This window comes from Aplidium turbinatum, chromosome 2, assembly GCF_918807975.1.
Source record: "Aplidium turbinatum chromosome 2, kaAplTurb1.1, whole genome shotgun sequence".
NCBI lineage: Eukaryota > Metazoa > Chordata > Ascidiacea > Aplousobranchia > Polyclinidae > Aplidium > Aplidium turbinatum.
In genome coordinates this window covers 32,597,471-32,624,902 of record NC_137473.1, presented here as the reverse complement: position 1 = coordinate 32,624,902, position 27,432 = coordinate 32,597,471, and the positions used below count along the sequence as shown (strand labels likewise).

The 27,432-nt window shown below is 33.7% G+C and overlaps 1 protein-coding gene across 1 annotated transcript in view; it reads left to right on the top strand.

Moving 5' to 3' along the window:
• LOC145788512 (uncharacterized) overlaps positions 1-27,432 on the top strand; it is a 42,123-nt gene that overhangs the window by 12,975 nt on the left and 1,716 nt on the right. Inside the window, exons 17-50 of the mRNA XM_082600275.1 lie at positions 1,068-1,190; positions 1,554-1,676; positions 2,649-2,771; positions 4,018-4,140; positions 5,107-5,229; positions 5,562-5,684; positions 5,990-6,112; positions 6,477-6,599; positions 7,576-7,698; positions 8,030-8,152; positions 8,458-8,580; positions 8,944-9,066; positions 10,863-10,985; positions 11,320-11,442; positions 11,748-11,870; positions 13,778-13,900; positions 14,206-14,328; positions 14,691-14,813; positions 15,786-15,908; positions 16,241-16,363; positions 16,668-16,790; positions 17,147-17,269; positions 18,235-18,357; positions 18,690-18,812; positions 19,118-19,240; positions 19,604-19,726; positions 21,467-21,589; positions 21,887-22,009; positions 22,312-22,434; positions 22,740-22,862; positions 23,226-23,348; positions 24,321-24,443; positions 24,778-24,900; positions 25,205-25,327. Coding sequence (XP_082456401.1) covers positions 1,068-1,190; positions 1,554-1,676; positions 2,649-2,771; positions 4,018-4,140; positions 5,107-5,229; positions 5,562-5,684; positions 5,990-6,112; positions 6,477-6,599; positions 7,576-7,698; positions 8,030-8,152; positions 8,458-8,580; positions 8,944-9,066; positions 10,863-10,985; positions 11,320-11,442; positions 11,748-11,870; positions 13,778-13,900; positions 14,206-14,328; positions 14,691-14,813; positions 15,786-15,908; positions 16,241-16,363; positions 16,668-16,790; positions 17,147-17,269; positions 18,235-18,357; positions 18,690-18,812; positions 19,118-19,240; positions 19,604-19,726; positions 21,467-21,589; positions 21,887-22,009; positions 22,312-22,434; positions 22,740-22,862; positions 23,226-23,348; positions 24,321-24,443; positions 24,778-24,900; positions 25,205-25,327 — 4,182 coding nt within the window. The remainder of the gene's footprint in view (positions 1-1,067; positions 1,191-1,553; positions 1,677-2,648; positions 2,772-4,017; positions 4,141-5,106; positions 5,230-5,561; positions 5,685-5,989; positions 6,113-6,476; positions 6,600-7,575; positions 7,699-8,029; positions 8,153-8,457; positions 8,581-8,943; positions 9,067-10,862; positions 10,986-11,319; positions 11,443-11,747; positions 11,871-13,777; positions 13,901-14,205; positions 14,329-14,690; positions 14,814-15,785; positions 15,909-16,240; positions 16,364-16,667; positions 16,791-17,146; positions 17,270-18,234; positions 18,358-18,689; positions 18,813-19,117; positions 19,241-19,603; positions 19,727-21,466; positions 21,590-21,886; positions 22,010-22,311; positions 22,435-22,739; positions 22,863-23,225; positions 23,349-24,320; positions 24,444-24,777; positions 24,901-25,204; positions 25,328-27,432) is intronic.

The window sequence follows — 27,432 nt, the reverse complement described above, 5'->3', positions numbered from 1 at the left end:
TAAACATTCTCCAGGGCGAGTCCAAGGCATATTACGGAGTCTTGCTTACAACTATCACAATTTGCGGGAAGAAGTTGACCGAGATCAGTGATCTTGTGACCTATGAGGAGTTGAACGTGAAACTCCTTGAAGGTGAAGAAACGATTTAACAAGTGCTTCAACAACATAAAATGCGTTATGGCATCATGTCTTCATCCCTCCTTCAAGACGTCGTGGCTACAATTGCTGCACTACGTTTCCACGGATGATGCTGACGCACTGCGAGAAAAAATCAAGACAGATGTAATTCGACTATTGCGGGAGACATCAAGCCAGGTTGATACCGAGAAGAGTGACACCAACACCAGTCATGACTCCGATGATGTATTTTTTGGAGTGTTTGCACCATCCCGTGAAGCGTCGGTACAGACGGAAGCAACAATTGTAGACTTTATTTTGGACAGGAGCAAGTTCTTGAGTTTTTCGAATACCGAGTTAAAACATCTGTTCATTAAAATATACAACACCCCCATTCCTTCCAGTGCTGCGGTGGAGAGACTTTTCTCTGTTGGAAAAGATATGCTTAAGCCAAAGTGGGCAGGACTTAGTGACTCTCATTTTGAAATGCTCGTGTTTTTGAAAGATGCGTAACAATAAATTTCCCTTAGAATGTGTTTTCTATAACGACGTTAAAATGACAGCGTAAACAAATGATAACATTCGTTTTCAAGGTCATTTTTGCGTCACTAGGGACTTGAGTGTTTTCCTAGTGTAATTTTAGACAAAAGTAGCGGAAGAAGTAGCGGTAGCGCGCGCTACTTTGGCTCGAGTAGCGGTAGCGGGTAGCGCGCTACTTTTGTAAATTGGTAGCGGGTAGCGGGTAGCGCGCGCTACTTTGGCCCAAGTAGCGGTAGCGGGTAGCGCGCTACTTTAAAAGTAGCGGGTGCCCACCTCTGATTATGCTTATTCTAAGAAGACTTCCTTCTGTTTCCATCTATCATTGTATATTAAACTTTGTTCATGTCAATTTCTTAATGTAGTTGAACACATAAACTTATAAAATAAATTGACAAATTTGTTCCATGCAGACGTCGACGAATGCTCCACACTAGTTCATAATTGTGGATTATTCAGCACATGCACCAACGTTCATGGGGGTTTCACTTGTGAATGCGACAGTGGCTATACAGGAGATGGAATAAATTGTTCAGGTAAGTTTGCAGCTCGTACAGCAATATAGAGAGGGTGTTTGAAGTGTTACAGAAAGTTCATTTCAATTAATTCACGTTGGACATTGGATAAGCGAAATGTCGAACGCGTCATCCCCAGCTTAAAATTTGTTGATTAGTTTTGAACCTTTGTTCTCAAGTTGACAAAGCCTTTCATAGATTATTCCTGGCAGTTTCGTACACTTGTGGAAGTATTGAACACTTGCGCAGGACCGAATAAAGTTTCCGAAAGGTGATGAAGTGTTGCTCTCTGTAAGTTATACCATTCATTAGGTGCCACTGAATGGAGAGCAGTACTTAAAATGAGTAGGCAAGGTGAAAATTAAAGAAATATTTATAACACAGACATTGATGAATGCGCTGAAAACATGGACAATTGTGATACAAATGCTAACTGCAATAACATTGAAGGGAGTTTTGAGTGTTACTGCAATGTTGGATATACTGGAAAGGGAACATCTTGTGATGGTAAATTGTGATTAATGACTAATATACCCGAAATTTCTAAAGTAAAACATTTTCAAAAGCATCATGGCAACGATTTTAAATAATGCCTGGTCGTATCACGATAAACACATCCCATCAACAGTATCATGATAGACACATCAACTGTATTATGAAAGAAACATGCTACTTTGAAAATGGACAGGAGATTTATTGGCTTATTATTTATTGGTATTTGGGTGCTTACGTACATGTAATGTAAATTTTTAACCACCAAGCATTATTGCAGGTAATGACCATTGCACATATACACTATTTTAGAAAGACTGTACTTCAATTGTTTTTTACGTTTTAATCTATTTTTCTGTGAATGTGAATCGTGCCACAATAAGTCCTGTAGGCTACACTGCAGCCAGAACTTTGTATGATATTTTGTGGCCTTAAAATAATGTTGAAACAGTGTTTTAAATTGTATAATTATTGTTTCTTGTGTGAATATTTAATTTCTGAAATTTTTAAAAGTAATACAGAGTAAATTAAAATCTTTATGCAAAAAAATCATCGAAATTTTTTTTATAGATACTGATTATTAGATGATTATTATATTGAAACTTGGTCGTTATTATCCAGAATAAAGAAAACTGCATCGGCTCAATAGTGTGCAGAAATAGATAGCTTAATCTTCATAAGCAATACAGTGATAAAGTTTTGTCAAAATTACAACGAATTCATTTCCGTATCTATTTCCAAAGCCTTTAAACCCATTTTCATTTTCAAGGCCTTTATAGCAATAGTTTTAAATGATGCCTTGGACGACTGGACGTGTAGCAATAACCGTACATAATTTCCATTGCATCAAGTTGTCAAGTCTTGTTGATTACAAAGCTAGCATTTATCAGATTGTTTATGTTTTTGTTACAAAAGATATTCAATTGACATTTACTTGAAATGTCTTTTCTTGGCAAGTCAAACACCTTAGAAATATTTACAACTCAGATATTGATGAATGTGCTGAACACATGAACAGTTGTGATGTGAATGCTGGATGCAATAACACTGAAGGGAGTTTTGAGTGTTACTGTAATGTTGGTCATAGTGGAAATGGAACATTTTGTTCAGGTAACACAATACGTTCCTCAAAGCAATTTACAAGTAGTTATGTAGACAAAGAAATATATTTGATCCTTTGTAACGATTTAAATTAGAATGATATTTCAGTGATTGAAAATATCACTTGTAAAACATCAAATTTGTAGTGTTTCTTAAGTTAAACCCAAGAAATCATGTAAAATTATATCACGCAAATTTAGATCAATGTTTCACACCACTGTAGTAACTTATTTGTATGTTTGAATCCAAGATACGAAATTGCAAGTGCGTAATGTAGATTAAACAACTTCCTTTAAACCGACGACAATATACAAACAACTTTGTGAGAGTTTTTTATGCAGATATTGATGAATGTGCTGCAAACACGGACAATTGTCATGCAAATGCTACATGCTACAATACTGAAGGGAGTTTTGATTGTTATTGCAATGGGGGATATAGCGGAGATGGAATGTTTTGTTCAGGTGGGTAGCACAGTGATTTGTTACGAACTACCCTACCAGTGGTTCATTAGAAAATAAAATTACATTTTAACAATTTTGTCACCCGACAATCCGATTTTGAAGGATTCATTAATAAATGAGAAGATCACGTGTTAATCACAACAAACATCATGCGATTGGTGAAAGTATTATTCAAATTGCTTATTCTAAGAAGACTCCTTTCTGTTTCCATCTATCATTGTATTTTAAACTTTGTTAATGCCAATTTCTTAATGTAGTTGTAAACATGAACTTATAAAATAAATTGACAAATTTGTTCCATGCAGACGTCGACGAATGCTCCACACTAGTTCATAATTGTGGATTATTCAGCACATGCACCAACTTTCATGGGGGTTTCACTTGTGAATGCGACAGTGGCTATACAGGAGATGGAATAAACTGTTCAGGTAAATTTGCAGCTGGTACAGCAATATAGAGCGGGTGTTTGAAGTGTTACAGAATGTTCACTTCGATTAAGTCACTTTGGACATTGGACAAGCGAAGTGTCGAACGCGTCATCCCTAGCTTAAAATTTGTTGATTAGTTTTGAACTATTGTCCTCAGGTTGACAAAGCCTTCCATAGATTATTCCTGGCAGTTTTGTACACTTGTGGAAATATTGAACACTTGCGCAGGACCAAACAAAGTTTCCGAAATGTGATGAAGTGTTGCTCTCTGTAAGTTATTCCATTCATTAGGTGCCACTGAATGGAGAGCAGTACTTAAAATGAGTAGGCAAGGTGAAAATTAAAGAAATCTTTATAACACAGATATTGATGAATGCGCTGAAAACATGGACAATTGTGATACAAATGCTACGTGTAATAACACTGAAGGGAGTTTTGAGTGTTATTGCAATGTTGGATATACTGGAAAGGGAACATCTTGTGATGGTAAATTGTTATTAACAACTAATATAACCACAATTTCTAAAGTAAAACATTTTCAAAAGCATCATGGCAACGATTTTAAATGATGCCTAGACGTATCACGATAAACACATCCCATCAACTGTATCATGATAGAAACATGCTACTTTATAAATGGACAGGACATTTATTGGCCTAATATTTATGTATAATCTATTATTATTTATTGGTATTTGGGTGCTTACGTACATGTAATGTAAATTTTTAACAACCAAGCAATATTGCAGATAATGACCATTGCACATAAGCACTTTTTTAGAAAGACTGTACTTCAATCATTACATTTTCTATGTTTTAATCTATTTTTCTGTGAATGTAAGTCGTGCCACAATAAGTACTGTAGGCTACACTGCATCCAGAATTTTGTATGATACTTTGTGGCTACAAAATATTGCTGAAACAGTGTTTTAAATTGTATAATTATTGTTTCTTGTCTGAATATTTGATTTCTTAGATTTTTAAAACTAATGCAGAGTAAATTTAAATTCTTGATGCAAAACAATCATCGCATAATTTTTTATAGATACTGATTATTAGATGATTATTATGTTGAAACTTGGTCGTTATTATCCAGAATAAAGAAAATTGCATCGGCTCAATAGTGTGCAGAAATTGGTAGCTTAATCTTCGTAAGGAATACAATGATATATTTGTCAAAATTACTGCGAATTCATTTCCGTATCTATTTCCAAAGCCTTCAAATCCATTTCCATTTTCAAGGCCTTTATAGCAAAAGTTTTAAATGATGATTTGGACGTTTAGGAATAATTGTAAATAATTTCCATTGCATCAAGTTGTCAAGTCTTGTTGATTACTAAGCTAACATTCATCAGATTGTTTATGTTTTTGTTACAAAAGATATTCAATTGACATTTACTTGAAATGTCTTTCCTTGGCAAGTCAAACATCTTAGAAATATTTACAACACAGATATTGATGAATGTGCTGAACACATGAACAGTTGTGATGTAAATGCTGGATGCAATAACACTGAAGGGAGTTTTGAGTGTTACTGTAATGTTGGTCATAGTGGAAGTGGAACATTTTGTTCAGGTAACACAATACGTTCCTCAAAGCAATTTACAAGTAGTTATGTAGACAATGAAATATATTTGATCATTTGTAACGATTTAAATTAGAATGATATTTCAGTGATTGAAAATATCACTTGTTAAACATCAAAATTGTAGTGTTTCTTAAGTTAAACCCAAGAAATCATGTAAAATTATATCACGCAAATTTAGATCAATGTTTCACACCACTGTAACACCTTATCTGTATGTTTGAATCCAAGATACGAAATTGCAAGTGCGTAATGTAGATTAAACAACTTCCTTTAAACCGACGACAATATACAAACAACTTTGTGAGAGTTTTTTATGTAGATATTGATGAATGTGCTGCAAACACGGACAATTGTCATGCAAATGCTACATGCTACAATACTGAAGGGAGTTTTGATTGTTATTGCAATGGAGGATATAGCGGAGATGGAATGATTTGTTCAGGTGGGTAGCACAGTGATTTGTTACGAACTACCCTACAAGTGGTTCATTAGAAAATAAAATTACATTTTATCAGTCTTGTTACCCGACAATCCGACTTTGAGGGATACATTAATAAATGAGAAGATCACGTGTTAATCACAACAAACATCATGCGATTGGTGAAAGTATTATTCGTATTGCTTATTCTAAGAAGGCTTCTTTCTGTTTCCATCTATTATTGTATTTTAAACCTTGTTCATGACAATTTTTTAATGTAGTTGAACACATGAACTTATAAAATAAATTGACAAATTTGTTCCATGCAGACGTCGACGAATGCTCCACACTAGTTCATAATTGTGGATTATTCAGCACATGCACCAACGTTCATGGGGGTTTCACTTGTGAATGCGACAGTGGCTATACAGGAGATGGAATAAATTGTTCAGGTAAATTTGCAGCTCGTACAGCAATTTCAAAAGGGTGTTTGAAGTGTTACAGAAAGTTCACTTCAATTAATTCACGTTGGACATTGGACAAGCGAAGTGTCGAACGCGTCATCCCTAGCATGAAGTTGGTTGGTTACTTTTTAATCTTTGTCATCAGATTGACAAAGCCTTTCATAGATTATTCCTGGCAGTTTCGTACACTTGTGGAAGTGTTGAACCACTTGCGTTGGACCGAATAAAGTTTCCGAAAGGTGATGAAGTGTTGCTCTTTGTAAGTTATACCATTCATTAGGTGCCACTGAATGGAGAGCAGTCCTTGAATTGAGTAGGCAAGGTGAAAATTAAAGAAATCTTTATAACACAGACATTGATGAATGCGCTGAAAACATGGACAATTGTGATACAAATGCTACGTGTAATAACACTGAAGGGAGTTTTGAGTGTTACTGCAATGTTGGATATACTGGAAAGGGAACATCTTGTGATGGTAAATTGTTATTAATGACTAATATACCCAAAATTTCTAAAGTAAAACATTTTCAAAAGCATCATGGCAACGATTTTAAATGATGCCTGGACGTATCACGATAAACACATCCCATCAACAGTATCATAATAGACACATCAACTGTATTATGATAGAAACATGCTACATTGAAAATGGACAGGAGATTTATTGGCTTATTATTTATTGGTATTGGGGTGCTTACGTACTGTCGTACATGTAATATAAATTTTTAACCACTAAGCATTGTTGCAGGTAATGACCATTGCACATATACACTTGTTTAGAAAGACTGTACTTCAATCATTTACTATGTTTTAATCTATTTCTCTGTGAATGTGAGTAGTGCCACAATAAGTACTGTAGGCTACACTGCAGCAGAACTTTGTATGATATTTTGTGGCCTCAAAATAATGTTGAAACAGTGTTTTAAATTGTATAATTATTGTTTCTTGTGTGAATATTTAATTTCTGAGATTTTTAAAACTAATGCAGAGTAAATTTAAATTCTTTATGCAAAAAAAATCATCACATAATTTTTTATAGATACTGATTAATTATTAGATGGTTATTATGTTGAAACTTGGTCGTTATTATCCAGAATAAAGAAAATTGCATCGGCTCAATAGAGTGCAGAAAATGATAGCTTAATCTTTATTAGGTATACAGTGATATAGTTTGTCAAAGTAACAGCGAATTCATTTCCGTATCTATTTCTAAAGCCTTCAAATCCATTTCCATTTTCAAGGCCTTTATAGCAAAAGTTTTAAATGATGATTTGGACGTATAGCAATAATTGTAAATAATTTTCATTGCATCAAGTTGTCAAGTTTTGTTGATTACAAAGCTAGCATTCATCAGATTGTTTATGTTTTTGTTACAAAAGATATTCAATTGACATTTACTTGAAATGTCTTTCCTTGGCAAGTCAAACATCTTAGAAATATTTACAACACAGATATTGATGAATGTGCTGAACACATGAACAGTTGTGATGTAAATGCTGGATGCAATAACAATGAAGGGAGTTTTGAATGTTACTGTAATGTTCGTCATAATGGAAATGGAACATTTTGTTCAGGTAACACAATACGTTCCTCGAAGCAATTTACCAGTAGTTATGTAGACAAAGAAATATATTTGATCATTTGTAACGATTTAAATTAGAATGATATTTCAGTGATTGAAAATATCACTTGTTAAACATCAAATTTGTATTGTTTCTTAAGTTAAACCCAAGAAATCTTGTAAAATTATATCACGCAAATTTAGATCAATGTTTCACACCACTGTAGCACCTTATCTGTATGTTTGAATCCAAGAGACGAGATTGCAAATGCGTAAGGTAGATTAAACAACTTCCTTTAAACCGACGACATATACAAACAACTTTGTGAGAGTTTTTTATGTAGATATTGATGAATGTGCTGCAAACACGGACAATTGTCATGCAAATGCTACATGCTACAATACTGAAGGGAGTTTTGATTGTTATTGCAATGGAGGATATAGCGGAGATGGAATGTTTTGTTCAGGTGGGTAGCACAGTGATTTGTTACGAACTACCCTACAAGTGGTTCATTAGAAAATAAAATTACATTTTATCAATTTTGTTACCCGACAATCCGATTTTGAAGGATACATTAATAAATGCGAAGATCACGTGTTAATCACAACAAACATCATGCGATTGGTGAAAGTATTATTCATATTGCTTATTTTAAGAAGACTTCTTTCTTTTTCCATATATCATTGTATATTAAACCTTGTTGATGCCAATTTCCTAGTGTAGTTGAATACATGAACTTATAAAATAAATTGACAAATTTGTTCCATGCAGACGTCGACGAATGCTCCACACTAGTTCATGATTGTGGGTTATTCAGCACATGCACCAACGTTCATGGGGGTTTCACTTGTGAATGCGACAGTGGCTATACAGGAGATGGAATAAATTGTTCAGGTAAATTTGCAGCTGGTACAGCAATATAGAGAGGGTGTTTGAAGTGTTACAGAAAGTTCACTTCAATTAATTCACGTTGGACATTGGACAAGCGAAGTGTCGAACGCGTCATCCCTAGCTTAAGGTTGGTTGGTTAGTTTTGAACCTTTGTCCTCAGATTGACAAAGCCTTTCATAGATTATTCCTGGCAGTTTCGTACACTTGTGGAAGTATTGAACACTTGCGCAGGACCGAATAAAGTTTCCGAAATGTGATGAAGTGTTGCTCTCTGTAAGTTATTCCATTCATTAGGTGCCACTGAATGGAGAGCAGTACTTAAAATGAGTAGGCAAGGTGAAAATTAAAGAAATCTTTATAACACAGATATTGATGAATGCTCTGAAAACATGGACAATTGTGATACAAATGCTACGTGTAATAACACTGAAGGGAGTTTTGAGTGTTATTGCAATGTTGGATATACTGGAAAGGGAACATCTTGTGATGGTAAATTGTTATTAACGACTAATAACCCTATACCCAAAACTTCTAAAGTAAAACATTTTCAAAAGCATCATGGCAACGATTTTAAATGACGCCCTAGACCAGGATGGTCCAAGACTGCGAACATGAAGGGCCACATTAGCGTATGAAAAAAACTTCACGGGCCGCATAGTGAGAAATGATAACGCGTTGCTGAAAGTAGAAACGTTGTTGAATAAAAACTTAACTAGGTTGCGATTTTGAACTTCTTTTCTATACATTTCGATCAGTTTTAGCTACATTCTTTCTGTTCGCAGGCTATGAACATTAACAAATCTTGTCGCTGACAAAATACAGTTGCAATGAAAGGACTGAGTTTGCTGTTCTGATATGACCTAATGTTTTGCTGCACGCCTAACTCACTTTTTAATCTCTGGTTGTGACTCAAAAAGTGATTTTCAGCTAGTAAACATGATACGATACATAACACGTAGACAAATTAGCAAACCAAAACAATTTATTGTTTTTTTGCTTTTGAATATAGTGTCGATCTCTGGTTTAAATTCAGTGGTCGACAGACGTAAGCAGGCATCCAGGGTTTCATCAGCCATTCTGTTCCGTGTGTCGCTTTTTAATCGCTTCATAACGGAGAAAGTGCCTTCATAACGGAGAAAGTGCTAGCAACAAAAGCAAAATATCAACGCACGTTTGTGTCGTCACAAACCGACATTGTTCCCTCATAGTTATCTATTGACCCGATTATGCGCGACTAATTTAGGGTTGTGGCGAATGTAATGGAGCTTATTTATAAAACGTAGATGTGTTTTTAAAGCTTGGATTTAGCCCTGATAATTCCGGCATGCAAAAGTGTTCGCGGCCGCACAAAAGCTTCACGCGGCCGCATGCGGCCCGCGTGCCAGGGTTTGGACAACCCTGCCCTAGACGTATCACGATAAACACATCCCATCAACTGTATCATGATAGAAACATGCTAGCCTACTTTAAAAATGTACAGGAGATTTATTGGCTTATTATTTATTTATGATTTGTTATTATTTATTGGTATTTGGGTGCTTACGTACATGTAATGTAAATTTTTAACCACTAAGCAATATTGCAAGTAATGACCATTGCACATATGCACTTTTTGGAAAGACTGTACTTCAATCATTTCATTTTCTATGTTTTAATCTATTTTTCTGTGAATGTAAGTCGTGCCACAACAAGAAATGTGGGCTAGTGCAGCCAGAACTTTGTATGATATTTTGTGGCCTCAAAATATTGCTGAAACAGTGTTTTAAATTGTATAATTATTGTTTCTTGTGTTAATATTTGATTTCTTAGATTTTTAAAACTAATGCAGAGTAAATTTAAATTCTTGATGCAAAACAATCATCGCATAATATTTTATAGATACTGATTATTAGATGATTATTATGTTGAAACTTGGTCGTTATTATCCAGAATAAAGAAAACTGCATCGGCTCAATAGTGTGCAGAAATTGGTAGCTTAATCTTCGTAAGAAATACAGTGATATATTTGTCAAAATTACAGCGAATTCATTTCCGTATCTATTTCCAAAGCCTTTAAATCCATTTCCATTTTCAAGGCCTTTATTGCAAAAGTTTTAAATGATGATTTGGACGTTTAGGAATAATTGTAAATAATTTCCATTGCATCAAGTTGTCAAGTCTTGTTGATTACAATGCTAGCATTCATCAGATTGTTTATGTTTTTGTTACAAAAGATATGCAATTGACATTTACTTGAAATGACTTTCCTTGGCAAGTCAAACATCTTTGAAATATTTACAACACAGATATTGATGAATGTGCTGAGCACATGAACAGTTGTGATGTAAATGCTGGATGCAATAACACTGAAGGGAGTTTTGAGTGTTACTGTAATGTTGGTCAAAATGGAAATGGAACATTTTGTTCAGGTAACACAATACGTTCCTCAAAGCAATTTACCAGCAGTTATGTAGACAAAGAAATATATTTGATCCTTTGTATCGACTTAAATTAAAATGATATTTCAGTGATTGAAAATATCACTTGTTAAACATCAAATTTGTAGTGTTTCTTAAGTTAAACCCAAGAAATCATGTAAAATTATATCACGCAACATTAGATCAATGTTTCACACCACTGCAGTACCTTATCTGTATGTTTGAATCCAAGATACGAAGTTGCAAGTGCGTAATGTAGATTAAACAACTTCCTTTAAACCGACGACAATAAACAAACAACTTTGTGAGAGTTTTTTTTATTTAGATATTGATGAATGTGCTGCAAACACGGACAATTGTCATGCAAATGCTACATGCTACAACACTGAAGGGAGTTTTGATTGTTATTGCAATGGGGGATATAGCGGAGATGGAATGATTTGTTCAGGTGGGTAGCACAGTGATTTGTTACGAACTACCCTACCAGTGGTTCATTAGAAAATAAAATTACATTTTATCAATTTTGTTACCCGACAATCCGATTTTGAAGGATTCATTAATAAATGAGAAGATCACGTGTTAATCACCACAAACATCATGCGATTGGTGAAAGTATTATTCATATTGCTTATTCTAAGAAGACTTCTTTCTGTTTCCATCTATCATTGTATTTTAAACCTTGTTCATGCCAATTTCTTAATGTAGTAGAACACATGAACTTATAAAATAAATTGACAAATTTGTTCCATGCAGACGTCGACGAATGCTCCACACTAGTTCATAATTGTGGATTATTCAGCACATGCACCAACGTTCATGGGGGTTTCACTTGTGAATGCGACAGTGGCTATACAGGAGATGGAATAAATTGTTCAGGTAAATTTGCAGCTCGTACAGCAATTTCAAAAGGGTGTTTGAAGTGTTACAGAATGTTCCCTTCAATTAAGTCACGTTGGACATTGGACAAGCGAAGTGTCGAACGCGTCATCCCTAGCTTAAAATTTGTTGATTAGTTTTGAACCTTTGTTCTCAAGTTGACAAAGCCTTTCATAGATTATTCCTGGCAGTTTCGTACACTTGTGGAAGTGTTGAACCACTTGCGAAGGACCGAAGAAAGTTTCCGAAAGGTGATGAAGTGTTGCTCTCTGTAAGTTATTCCATTCTTTAGGTGCCACTGAATGGAGAGCAGTCCTTGAAATGAGTAGGCAAGGTGAAAATTAAAGAAATATTTATAACACAGACATTGATGAATGCGCTGAAAACATGGACAATTGTGATACAAATGCTACGTGTAATAACACTGAAGGGAGTTTGGAGTGTTATTGCAATGTTGGATATACTGGAAAGGGAACATCTTGTGATGGTAAAATTGTTATTAACGACTAATATACCCGAAATTTCTAAAGTAAAACATTTTCAAAAGCATCATGGCAACGATTTTAAATGATGCCTGGACGTATCACGATAAACACATCCCATCAACAGTATCATGACAGACACATCAACTGTATTATGACAGAAACATGCTACATTGAAAATGGACAGGAGATTTATTGGCTTATTATTTATTGGTATTTGGGTGCTTACGTACATGTAATGTAAATTTTTAACCACCAAGCATTATTGCAGGTAATGACCATTGCACTTATACACTTTTTTAGAAAGACTGTACTTCAATCGTTTTCTACGTTTTAATCTATTTTTCTGTGAATGTGAGTCGTGCCACAATAAGTGCTGTAGGCTACACTGCAGCCAGAACTTTGTATGATATTTTGTGGCCTCAACATAATTTTGAAACAGTGTTTTAAATTGTATAATTATTGTTTCTTGTGTGAATATTTGATTTCTTAGATTTTTAAAACTAATGCAGAGTAAATTTGAATTCTTGATGCAAAACAATCCTCGCATAATTTTTTATAGATACTGATTATTAGATGATTATTATGTTGAAACTTGGTCGTTATTATCCAGAATAAAGAAAACTGCATCGGCTCAATAGTGTGCAGAAATAGATAGCTTAATCTTCGTAAGGAATACAGTGATATAGTTTGTCAAAATTACAGCGAATTCATTTCCGTATCTATTTCCAAAGCCTTCAAATCCATTTCCATTTTCAAGGCCTTTATAGCAAAAGTTTTAAATGATGATTTGGACGTTTAGGAATATAAGTAAATAATTTCCATTGCATCAAGTTGTCAAGTCTTGTTGATTACAATGCTAGCATTCATCAGATTGTTTATGTTTTTGTTACTAAAAATATTCAATTGACATTTACTTGAAATGTCTTTCCTTGGCAAGTCAAACATCTTAGAAATATTTACAACACAGATATTGATGAATGTGCTGAACACTTGAACAGTTGTGATGTAAATGCTGGATGCAATAACACTGAAGGGAGTTTTGAGTGTTACTGTAATGTTGGTCATAATGGAAATGGAACATTTTGTTCAGGTAACACAATACGTTCCTCAAAGCAATTTACAAGTAGTTATGTAGACAAAGAAATACATTTGATCCTTTGTAACGATTTAGATTAGAATGATATTTCAGTGATTGAAAATATCACTTGTTAAACATCAAATTTGTAGTGTTTCTTAAGTTAAACCCAAGAAATCATGTAAAATAATATCACGCAAATTTAGATCAATGTTTCACACCACTGTAGTAACTTATCTGTATGTTTGTATCCAAAATACGAAATTGCAAGTGCGTAATGTAGATTAAACAACTTCCTTCAAACCGACGACAATATACAAACAACTTTGTGAGAGTTTTTTATGCAGATATTGATGAATGTGCTGCAAACACGGACAATTGTCATGCAAATGCTACATGCAATAACACTGAAGGGAGTTTTGATTGTTATTGCAATGGAGGATATAGCGGAGATGGAATGTTTTGTTCAGGTGGATAGCACAGTGATTTGTTACGAACTACCCTACCAGTGGTTCATTAGAAAATAAAATTACATTTTAGCAATTTTGTCACCCGACAATCCGATTTTAAAGGATTCATTAATAAATGAGAAGATCACGTGTTAATCACAACAAACATCATGCGATTGGTGAAAGTATTATTCATATTGCTTATTCTAAGAAAACTTCTTTCTGTTTCCATCTATCATTGTATATTAAACTTTGTTCATGCCAATTTCTTAATGTATTTGTACACATGAACTTATAAAATAAATTGACAAATTTGTTCCATGCAGACGTCGACGAATGCTCCACACTAGTTCATAATTGTGGATTATTCAGCACATGCACCAACGTTCATGGGGGTTTCACTTGTGAATGCGACAGTGGCTATACAGGAGATGGAATAAACTGTTCAGGTAAATGTGCAGCTCGTACAGCAATATCGAAAGGGTGTTTGAAGTGTTACAGAATGTTCCCTTCAATTAAGTCACGTTGGACATTGGACAAGCGAAGTGTCGAACGCGTCATCTCTAGCTTAAAATTTGTTGATTAGTTTTGAACTATTGTCCTCAGGTTGACAAAACCTTTCATAGATTATTCCTGCAGTTTTGTACACTTGTGGAAGTATTGAACACTTGCGCAGGACCGAACAAAGTTTCCGAAATGTGATGAAGTGTTGCTCTCTGTAAGTTATTCCATTCATTAGGTGCCACTAAATGGAGAGCAGTACTTGAAATGAGTAGGCACGGTGAAAATTAAAGAAATCTTTATAACACAGATATTGATGAATGCGCTGAAAACATGGACAATTGTGATACAAATGCTACGTGTAATAACACTGAAGGGAGTTTTGAGTGTTATTGCAATGTTGGATATACTGGAAAGGGAACATCTTGTGATGGTAAATTGTTATTAACAACTAATATAACCACAATTTCTAAAGTAAAACTTTTTCAAAAGCATCATGGCAACGATTTTAAATGATGCCCTAGACGTATCACGATAAACACATCCCATCAACTGTATCATGATAGAAACATGCTACTTTATAAATGGACAGGACATTTATTGGCCTAATATTTATGTATAATCTATTATTATTTATTGGTATTTGGGTGCTTACGTACATGTAATGTAAATTTTTAACAACCAAGCAATATTGCAGATAATGACCATTGCACATAAGCACTTTTTTAGAAAGACTGTACTTCAATCATTTCATTTTCTATGTTTTAATCTATTTTTTTGTGAATGTAAGTCGTGCCACAATAAGTACTGTAGGCTACACTGCATCCAGAATTTTGTATGATATTTTGTGGCTACAAAATATTGCTGAAACAGTGCTTTAAATTGTATAATTATTGTTTCTTGTGTGAATATTTGATTTCTTAGATTTTTAAAACTAATGCAGAGTAAATTTAAATTCTTGATGCAAAACAATCATCGCATAATTTTTTATAGATACTGATTATTAGATGATTTCTATGTTGAAACTTGGTCGTTGTTATCCAGAATAAAGAAAACTGCATCGGCTCAATAGTGTGCAGAAATTGGTAGCTTAATCTTCGTAAGGAATACAGTGATATACGGTATTTGTCAAAATTACAGCGAATTCATTTCCGTGTCTACTTCCAAAGCCTTCAAATCCATTTCCATTTTCAAGGCCTTTATAGCAAAAGTTTTAAATGATGATTTGGACGTTTAGGAATTATTGTAAATAATTTCCATTGCATCAAGTTGTCAAGTCTTGTTGATTACAAAGCTAGCATTCATCAAATTGTTTATGTTTTTGTTACAAAAGATATTCAATTGACATTTACTTGAAATGACTTTCCTTGGCAAGTCAAACATCTTAGAAATATTTACAACACAGATATTGATGAATGTGCTGAACACATGAACAGTTGTGATGTAAATGCTGGATGCAATAACACTGAAGGGAGTTTTGAGTGTTACTGTAATGTTGGTCATAGTGGAAATGGAACATTTTGTTCAGGTAACACAATACGTTCCTCAAAGCAATTTACAAGTAGTTATGTAGACAAAGAAATATATTTGATCCTTTGTAACGATTTAAATTAGAATGATATTTCAGTGATTGAAAATATCACTTGTTAAACATCAAATTTGTAGTGTTTCTTAAGTTAAACCCAAGAAATCATGTAAAATAATATCACCCAAATTTAGATCAATGTTTCACACCACTGTAGCACCTTATCTGTATGTTTGAATCCAAGATACGAAATTGCAAGTGCGTAATGTAGATTAAACAATTTCCTTCAAACCGACGACAATATACAAACAACCTTGTGAGAGTTTTTTATGCAGATATTGATGAATGTGCTGCAAACACAGACAGTTGTCATGCAAATGCTACATGCTACAATACTGAAGGGAGTTTTGATTGTTATTGCAATGGAGGATATAGCGGAGATGGAATGTTTTGTTCAGGTGAGTAGCACAGTGATTTGTTACGAACTATCCAACCAATGGTCATTAGAAAATAAAATTACATTTTATCAATTTTGTCACCCGACAATCCGATTTTGAAGGATTCATTAATAAATGAGAAGATCACGTGTTAATCACAACAAACATCATGCGATTGGTGAAAGTATTATTCATATTGCTTATTCTAAGAAGACTTATTTCTGTTTCCATCTATCATTGTATATTAAACCTTGTTGATGCCAATTTCTTAATGTAGTTGAACACATGAACTTATAAAATAAATTGACAAATTTGTTCCATGCAGACGTCGACGAATGCTCCACACTATTTCATAATTGTGGATTATTCAGCACATGCACCAACGTTCATGGGGGTTTCACTTGTGAATGCGACAGTGGCTATACAGGAGATGGAATAAATTGTTCAGGTAAATTTGCAGCTCGTACAGCAATTTCAAAAGGGTGTTTGAAGTGTTACAGAATGTTCACTTCAATTAATTCACGTTGGACAAGCGAAGTGTCGAACGCGTCATCCCTAGCTTAAAACTTGTTGATTAGTTTTAAACCTTTGTTCTCAAGTTGACAAAGCCTTTCATAGATTATTCCTGGCAGTTTCGTACACTTGTGGAAGTGTTGAACCACTTGCGCAGGACGAATAAAGTTTCCGAAAGGTGATGAAGTGTTGCTCTCTGTAAGTTATTCCATTCATTAGGTGCCACTGAATGGAGAGCAGTCCTTGAAATGAGTAGGCAAGGTGAAAATTAAAGAAATATTTATAACACAGACATTGATGAATGCGCTGAAAACATGGACAATTGTGATACAAATGCTACGTGTAATAACACTGAAGGGAGTTTTGAGTGTTATTGCAATGTTGGATATACTGGAAAGGGAACATCTTGTGATGGTAAAATTGTTATTAACGACTAATATACCCGAAATTTCTAAAGTAAAACATTTTCAAAAGCATCATGGCAACGATTTTAAATGATGCCTGGACGTATCACGATAAACACATCCCATCAACAGTATCATGACAGACACATCAACTGTATTATGACAGAAACATGCTACATTGAAAATGGACAGGAGATTTATTGGCTTATTATTTATTGGTATTTGGGTGCTTACGTACATGTAATGTAAATTTTTAACCACCAAGCATTATTGCAGGTAATGACCATTGCACTTATACACTTTTTTAGAAAGACTGTACTTCAATCGTTTTCTACGTTTTAATCTATTTTTCTGTGAATGTGAGTCGTGCCACAATAAGTGCTGTAGGCTACACTGCAGCCAGAACTTTGTATGATATTTTGTGGCCTCAACATAATTTTGAAACAGTGTTTTAAATTGTATAATTATTGTTTCTTGAGTGAATATTTGATTTCTTAGATTTTTAAAACTAATGCAGAGTAAATTTGAATTCTTGATGCAAAACAATCATCGCATAATTTTTTATAGATACTGATTATTAGATGATTATTATGTTGAAACTTGGTCGTTATTATCCAGAATAAAGAAAACTGCATCGGCTCAATAGTGTGCAGAAATAGATAGCTTAATCTTCGTAAGGAATACAGTGATATAGTTTGTCAAAATTACAACGAATTCATTTCCGTATCTATTTCTAAAGCCTTCAAATCCATTTCCATTTTCAAGGCCTTTATAGCAAAAGTTTTAAATGATGATTTGGACGTTTAGGAATATAAGTAAATAATTTCCATTGCATCAAGTTGTCAAGTCTTGTTGATTACAAAGCTAGCATTCATCAGATTGTTTATGTTTTTGTTACTAAAAATATTCAATTGACATTTACTTGAAATGTCTTTCCTTGGCAAGTCAAACATCTTAGAAATATTTACAACACAGATATTGATGAATGTGCTGAACACTTGAACAGTTGTGATGTAAATGCTGGATGCAATAACACTGAAGGGAGTTTTGAGTGTTACTGTAATGTTGGTCATAGTGGAAATGGAACATTTTGTTCAGGTAACACAACACGTTCCTCAAAGCAATTTACAAGTAGTTATGTAGACAAAGAAATATATTTGATCATTTGTAACGATTTAAATTAGAATGATATTTCAGTGATTGAAAATATCACTTGTTAAACATCAAATTTGTAGTGTTTCTTAAGTTAAACCCAAGAAATCATGTAAAATAATATCACGCAAATTTAGATCAATGTTTCACACCACTGTAGTAACTTATCTGTATGTTTGTATCCAAAATACGAAATTGCAAGTGCGTAATGTAGATTAAACAACTTCCTTCAAACCGACGACAATATACAAACAACTTTGTGAGAGTTTTTTATGCAGATATTGATGAATGTGCTGCAAACACGGACAATTGTCATGCAAATGCTACATGCAATAACACTGAAGGGAGTTTTGATTGTTATTGCAATGGAGGATATAGCGGAGATGGAATGTTTTGTTCAGGTGGATAGCACAGTGATTTGTTACGAACTACCCTACCAGTGGTTCATTAGAAAATAAAATTACATTTTAGCAATTTTGTCACCCGACAATCCGATTTTGAAGGATTTATTAATAAATGAGAAGATCACGTGTTAATCACAACAAACATCATGCGATTGGTGAAAGTATTATTCATATTGCTTATTCTAAGAAGACTTCTTTCTGTTTCCATCTATCATTGTATTTTAAACTTTGTTCATGCCAATTTCTTAATGTAGTTGTACACATGAACTTATAAAATAAATTGACAAATTTGTTCCATGCAGACGTCGACGAATGCTCCACGCTAGTTCATAATTGTGGATTATTCAGCACATGCACCAACGTTCATGGGGGTTTCACTTGTGAATGCGACAGTGGCTATACAGGAGATGGAATAAACTGTTCAGGTAAATGTGCAGCTCGTACAGCAATATCGAAAGGGTGTTTGAAGTGTTACAGAATGTTCCCTTCAATTAAGTCACGTTGGACATTGGACAAGCGAAGTGTCGAACGCGTCATCCCTAGCTTAATATTTGTTGATTAGTTTTGAACTATTGTCCTCAGGTTGACAAAACCTTTCATAGATTATTCCTGGCAGTTTTGTACACTTGTGGAAGTATTGAACACTTGCGCAGGACCGAACAAAGTTTCCGAAATGTGATGAAGTGTTGCTCTCTGTAAGTTATTCCATTCATTAGGTGCCACTAAATGGAGAGCAGTACTTGAAATGAGTAGGCACGGTGAAAATTAAAGAAATCTTTATAACACAGATATTGATGAATGCGCTGAAAACATGGACAATTGTGATACAAATGCTACGTGTAATAACACTGAAAGGAGTTTTGAGTGTTATTGCAATGTTGGATATACTGGAAAGGGAACATCTTGTGATGGTAAATTGTTATTAACAACTAATATAACCACAATTTCTAAAGTAAAACATTTTCAATAGCATCATGGCAACGATTTTAAATGACGCCCTAGACGTATCACGATAAACACATCCCATCAACTGTATCATGATAGAAACATGCTACTTTATAAATGGACAGGACATTTATTGGCCTAATATTTATGTATAATCTATTATTATTTATTGGTATTTGGGTGCTTACGTACATGTAATGTAAATTTTTAACAACCAAGCAATATTGCAGATAATGACCATTGTACATATACACTTTTTTAGAAAGACTGTACTTCAATCATTTCATTTTCTATGTTTTAATCTATTTTTTTGTGAATGTAAGTCGTGCCACAATAAGTACTGTAGGCTACACTGCATCCAGAATTTTGTATGATATTTTGTGGCTACAAAATATTGCTGAAACAGTGTTTTAAATTGTATAATTATTGTTTCTTGTGTGAATATTTGATTTCTTAGATTTTTAAAACTGATGCAGAGTAAATTTAAATTCTTGATGCAAAAAATTCATCGCATAATTTTTTATAGATACTGATTATTAGATGTCTATTATGTTGAAACTTGGTCGTTATTATCCAGAATAAAGAAAACTACATCAGCTCAATACTCAACAGTGTGCAGAAATTGATAGCTTAATCTTCGTAAGGAATACAGTGATATATTTGTCAAAATTTCAGCGAATTCATTTCCGTATTATTTCCAAAGCCTTTAATCCCATTTCCATTTTCAAGGCCTTTATAGCAATGGTTTTAAATGATGCCTTTGACGTATAGGAATATATGCAAATAATTTCCATTGCATCAAGTTGTCAAGTCTTGTTGATTACAATGCTAGCATTCATCAGATTGTTTATGTTTTTGTTACAAAAAATATTCAATTGACATTTACTTGAAATGTCTTTCCTTGGCAAGTCAAACATCTTAGAAATATTTACAACACAGATATTGATGAATGTGCTGAACACATGAACAGTTGTGATGTAAATGCTGGATGCAGTAACACTGAATTAACACTGAATAACACATAATTATTATTAGATGATTATTATGTTGAAACTTGGTCGTTACTATCCAGAATAAAGAAAACTGCATCGGCTCAATAGTGTGCAGAAATTGATAGCTTAATCTTCGTAAGGAATACAGCACATTCATCAAATTGTTTATGTTTTTATTACAAAAGATATTCTATTGACATTTACTTGAAATGTCTTTCCTTGGCAAGTCAAACATCTTTGAAATATTTACAACACAGATATTGATGAATGTGCTGAACACATGAACAGTTGTGATGTAAATGCTGGATGCAATAACACTGAAGGGAGTTTTGAGTGTTACTGTAATGTTGGTCATAGTGGAAATGGAACATTTTGTTCAGGTAACACAATACGTTCCTCAAAGCAACTTACCAGTAGTTATGTAGACAAAGAAATATATTTGATCATTTGTAACGATTTAAATTCGAATGATATTTCAGTGATTGAAAATATCACTTGTTAAACATCAAATTTGTAGTGTTTCTTAAGTTAAACCCAAGAAATCATGTAAAATTATATCACACAAATTCAGATCAATGTTTCACACCACTGTAGCACCTTATCTGTATGTTTGTATCCAAGATACGAGATTGCAAATGCGTAATGTAGATTAAACAACTTCCTTTAAACCGACGACAATATACAAACAACTTTGTGAGAGTTTTTTTTATTTAGATATTGATGAATGTGCTGCAAACACGGACAATTGTCATGCAAATGCTACATGCTACAACACTGAAGGGAGTTTTGATTGTTATTGCAATGGAGGATATAGCGGAGATGGAATGTTTTGTTCAGGTGGATAGCACAGTGATTTGTTACGAACTACCCTACCAGTGGTTCATTAGAAAATAAAATTATATTTTAGCAATTTTGTCACCTGACAATCCGATTTTGAACGATTCATGAGAAGATCACGTGTTAATCACAACAAACATCATGCGATTGGTGAAAGTATTATTCATATTGCTTATTCTAAGAAGACTTTTTTCAGTTTCCATCTATCATGGTATTTTAAACTTTGTTCATGCCAATTTTTTAATGTAGTTGTACACATGAACTTATAAAATAAATTGACAATTTTTTTCCATGCAGACGTCGACGAATGCTCCACACTAGTTCGTAATTGTGGATTATTCAGCACATGCACCAACGTTCATGGGGGTTTCACTTGTGAATGCGACAGTGGCTATACAGGAGATGGAATAAATTGTTCAGGTAAATGTGCAGCTCGTACAGCAATATAGAGAGGGTGTTTGAAAAGTTATAGACAGTTCACTTCAATTAATTCACGTTGGACAAGCGAAGTGTCAAGCGCGTCATCCCTAGCTTAAAGTTGGTTGATTAGTTTTGAACCTTTGTCCTCAGGTTGACAAAGCCTTTCATAAATTATTCCTGGCAGTTTTGTACACTTGTGGAAGTATTGAACACTTGCGCAGGACCGAATAAAGTTTCCGAAATGTGATGAAGTGTTGCTCTCGTGCCACAATAAGAACAACTTTGTGAGACTTTTTATGTAGATGTTGATGAATGTGCTGCAAACACGGACAATTGTCATGCAAATGCTACATGCTACAACACTGAAGGGAGTTTTGATTGTTATTGCAATGGAGGATATAGCGGAGATGGAATGTTTTGTTCAGGTGAGTAGCACAGTGATTTGTTACGAACTATCCTACCAATGGTCATTATAAAATAAAATTACATTTTATCAATTTTGTCACCCGACAATCCGATTTTGAAGGTTTCATTAATAAATGAGAAAATCACGTGTTAATCACAACAAACATCATGCGATTGGTGAAAGTATTATTCATATTGCTTATTCTAAGAAGATTTCTTTCTGTTTCCATCTATCATTGTATATTAAACCTTGTTCATGCCAATTTCTTAATGTAGTTGAACACATGAACTTATAAAAATAAATTGACAAATTTATTCCATGCAGACGTCGACGAATGCTCCACACTAGTTCATAATTGTGGATTATTCAGCACATGCACCAACGTTCATGGGGGTTTCACTTGTGAATGCGACAGTGGCTATACAGGAGATGGAATAAACTGTTCAGGTAATTGTGCAGCTCGTACAGCAATATCGAAAGGGTGTTTGAAGTGTTACAGAATGTTCCCTTCAATTAAGTCACGTTGGACATTGGACAAGCGAAGTGTCGAACGCGTCATCTCTAGCTTAAAATTTGTTGATTAGTTTTGAACTATTGTCCTCAGGTTGACAAAGCCTTTCATAGATTATTCCTGGCAGTTTTGTACACTTGTGGAAGTATTGAACACTTGCGCAGGACCGAACAAAGTTTCCGAAATGTGATGAAGTGTTGCTCTCTGTAAGTTATTCCATTCATTAGGTGCCACTGAATGGAGAGCAGTACTTGAAATGAGTAGGCACGGTGAAAATTAAAGAAATCTTTATAACACAGATATTGATGAATGCGCTGAAAACATGGACAATTGTGATACAAATGCTACGTGTAATAACACTGAAGGGAGTTTTGAGTGTTATTGCAATGTTGGATTTACTGGAAAGGGAACATCTTGTGATGGTAAATTGTTATTAACAACTAATATAACCACAATTTCTAAAGTAAAACATTTTCAAAAGCATCATGGCAACGATTTTAAATGATGCCCTAGACGTATCACGATAAACACATCCCATCAACTGTATCATGACAGAAACATGCTACTTTATAAATGGACAGGAGATTTATTGGCCTAATATTTATGTATAATCTTATATTATTTATTGGTATTTGGGTGCTTACGTACATGTAATGTAAATTTTTAACAACCAAGCGATATTGCAGGTAATGACCATTGCACATATACACTTTTTTAGAAAGACTGTACTTCAATCATTTCCATTTCTATGTTTTAATCTATTTTTCTGTGAATGTAAGTCGTGCCACAATAAGTACTGTAGGCTACACTGCAGCCAGAACTTTGTATGATATTTTGTGGCCTCAAAATATTGTTGAAACAGTGTTTTAAATTGTATAATTATTGTTTCTTGTGTGAATATTTGATTTCTTAGATTTTTAAAACTAATGCAGAGTAAATTTAAATTCTTGGTGCAAAACAATCATCGCATAATTTTTTATAGATACTGATTATTAGATGATTATTATGTTGAAACTTGGTCGTTATTATCCAGAATAAAGAAAATTGCATCGGCTCAATAGTGTGCAGAAATAGATAGCTTAATCTTCGCAAGGAATACAGTGATATACGGTATTTGTCAAAATTACAGCGAATTCATTTCCGTATCTATTTCCAAAGCCTTCAAATCCATTTCTATTTTCAAGGCCATTATAGCAATGGTTTTAAATGATGATTTGGACGTTTAGGAATAATTGTAAATAATTTCCATTGCATCAAGTTGTCAAGTCTTGTTGATTACAAAGCTAGCATTCATCAGATTGTTTATGTTTTTGTTACAAAAGATATTCAATTGACATTTACTTGAAATGTCTTTCCTTGGCAAGTCAAACATCTTAGAAATATTTACAACACAGATATTGATGAATGTGCTGAACACATGAACAGTTGTGATGTAAATGCTGGATGCAATAACACTGAAGGGAGTTTTGAGTGTTACTGTAATGTTGGTCATAGTGGAAATGGAACATTTTGTTCAGGTAACACAATACGTTCCTCAAAGCAATTTACAAGTAGTTATGTAGACAAAGAAATATATTTGATCATTTGTAACGATTTAAATTAGAATGATATTTCAGTGATTGAAAATATCACTTGTTAAACATCAAATTTGTAGTGTTTCTTAAGTTAAACCCAAGAAATCATGTAAAATTATATCACGCAAATTTAGATCAATGTTTCACACCACTGTAGTAACTTATCTATATGTTTGTATCCAAGATATGAAATTGCAAGTGCGTAATGTAGATTAAACAATTTCCTTCAAACCGACGACAATATACAAACAGCTTTGTGAGAGTTTTTTTTTTTTAGATATTGATGAATGTGCTGCAAACACGGACAGTTGTCATGCAAATGCTACATGCTACAATACTGAAGGGAGTTTTGATTGTTATTGCAATGGGGGATATAGCGGAGATGGAATGTTTTGTTCAGGTGAGTAGCACAGTGATTTGTTACGAACTATCCTACCAATGGTCATTAGAAAATAAAATTACATTTTATCAATTTTGTCACCCGACAATCCGATTTTGAAGGATTCATTAATAAATGAGAAGATCACGTGTTAATCACAACAAACATCATGCGATTGGTCAAAGTATTATTCGTATTGCTTATTCTAAGAAGACTTATTTCTGTTTCCATCTATCATTGTATATTAAACCTTGTTCATGCCAATTTCTTAATGTAGTTGAACACATGAACTTATAAAATAAATTGACAAATTTGTTCCATGCAGACGTCGACGAATGCTCCACACTATTTCATAATTGTGGATTATTCAGCACATGCACCAACGTTCATGGGGGTTTCACTTGTGAATGCGACAGTGGCTATACAGGAGATGGAATAAATTGTTCAGGTATAAATTACCAAATTAAAATGGCATACACAGTAAATCTCCAGTTTTACAGTAAGTGTCAAAGAAAATTTCTCATGAATTTATTGAGAATAAATACACAAACAAAGACTTTTTTGCATCATTACCAGCTTGAAAGTGTATGAGTAACTATAAATAAAAAACGGGGGACATCTCATCTAGCAATGTAATTTATGTTTAAACTAGCGACGTGATTTTGAGAAAATCACCAAGTAGAATTAAATGCAAAAAATTATACTTTGCGCATACATTGACAAATTTGCTGAAAACATGGATATTTGTGATGTAAATGGTACGTGCAATAACAATGAGGGATGTTTCGATTGTTATTGCTATGTCAGATACACTGTACTGGAAATGGAAATTTTGTTTTTGTGGGTGTGGCTATACAGTACTTTTAGCAGTGCATTTACTTATAGCAAATTACCAGTCACTGAGAAATTGGTGATAAAACAACATTTGATTTTGTTTAGTAACTCATATGTGCTGAAGTGCTAGAAAACATTGTATCACACTGACATGACCAGAGAAATATGGCAGAGCACAAAACATACAAAGCATGAAGAAAGTAGCAGAGCACTGAGCTTAACCAAACTGTTTTGACTATTTTGAAAATTATTTTTAAAAACATGCATAGGGAATACATTCTTAATACGCAAAACCAATGTACGGTAGAAGTAGATCGGTGACCAATGTGTGTAATACTAGTTATGTAGTCTAAACCAGCGCTTTTTAACCTTTTTTATTTTAATCTTTAGCCATGGAACACTTTATGCATTAAAATTATCTTGCGCGATTCCAAACAAAATTTTATAATGATGTAAAAATAAACAACACAACAAAAAATTTTCACTATTAATTTTTCTCAATGGGATATCTGGGGCAGATTTTCGACCATGGTTCCATGGAACACTAGTCAAAGTAATAAATTTATTGTGAAACACCTGATTTCACGAAACACGAGTGTCCGCGTAGCACCGGTTGAAAATCATTGATCCAAAGATTTTAAACAATACAAAATTGATAATTCCTTCATTGCGTTTAGTTGTTGAATGCGATACTGTTTTTAGATATAAACGAATGCTTAAGCTATCCTTGTGAGGAAAGTGCCTTTTGTACGAATGTTCCTGGCTCTTTTACGTGCACCTGCACACAAGGCTTTACTGGTATGTTTGACTTCATGCGTATTTTGTATAACTTCAAAAATACAGGTAACATACAGTACATCACTCACAAGGACATTAGAAAAATTGTTGTAAAATAAAGTTCCAGAAATTAATTCAAATACGCCTGCTGTAACTTTACCTCATAAACTTTTCTTGATTATTATCAACATTACTTGACATTGCTTAAAAGTAACTTCGATTACTTTGCTGAAATTTACTGATGTCCTATTTATTTTGACCCAACAGTTAATCAAACTATGCGTGGTTGACGTAATGACTTCTACTTTTTGAAAATGAAACCAACAAGGATTACGTCAGAAGCTTTTTAGATTGCTTAGTAAATAACTTATCTGAAATAATTTAAGGTATAAATACTTATTATGTTCTACAGTATTTCGAAGATTTATTATTCTTTGATCATTTCAGAAGGTTTCATGTTTCTATGGTATGAGGTAGTTTTTTAAAATCTTCAACACTTCAGATGAAAAAGGTGCTGTAATGCTAATTTAATGCTTATCTAATCCTGATCTCATTATTAGGCAATGGTTTGTTTTGTATTGACGTGGATGAATGCGAATTTGCCTTAGATAACTGTAATAGCCAGGCTACTTGCAGCAATGTAGTTGGAAGTTTCAAGTAAGTCTTGTTGACATTGAAGCAGTATAATTGTTACTGAATAATATCTGTGTGAGCTTGAATATCAAGGAAGGTAAATTGTTTATACTATTAATTCACATTGAAAGACAAATAATTGAAACAAAACCTTTTTTCACTAACAGTAGATCTGAAAGTTTTTACCTAGCTGCGATAAATAGAGCTAATGGTTTTAATAGAATCATTGCTACAACAGTGTAAATAGTCTTCCCTTTGCTTGACACTATTTTGTTCGTTACTATTAGAATTCGGCAAAACTGTTTACTC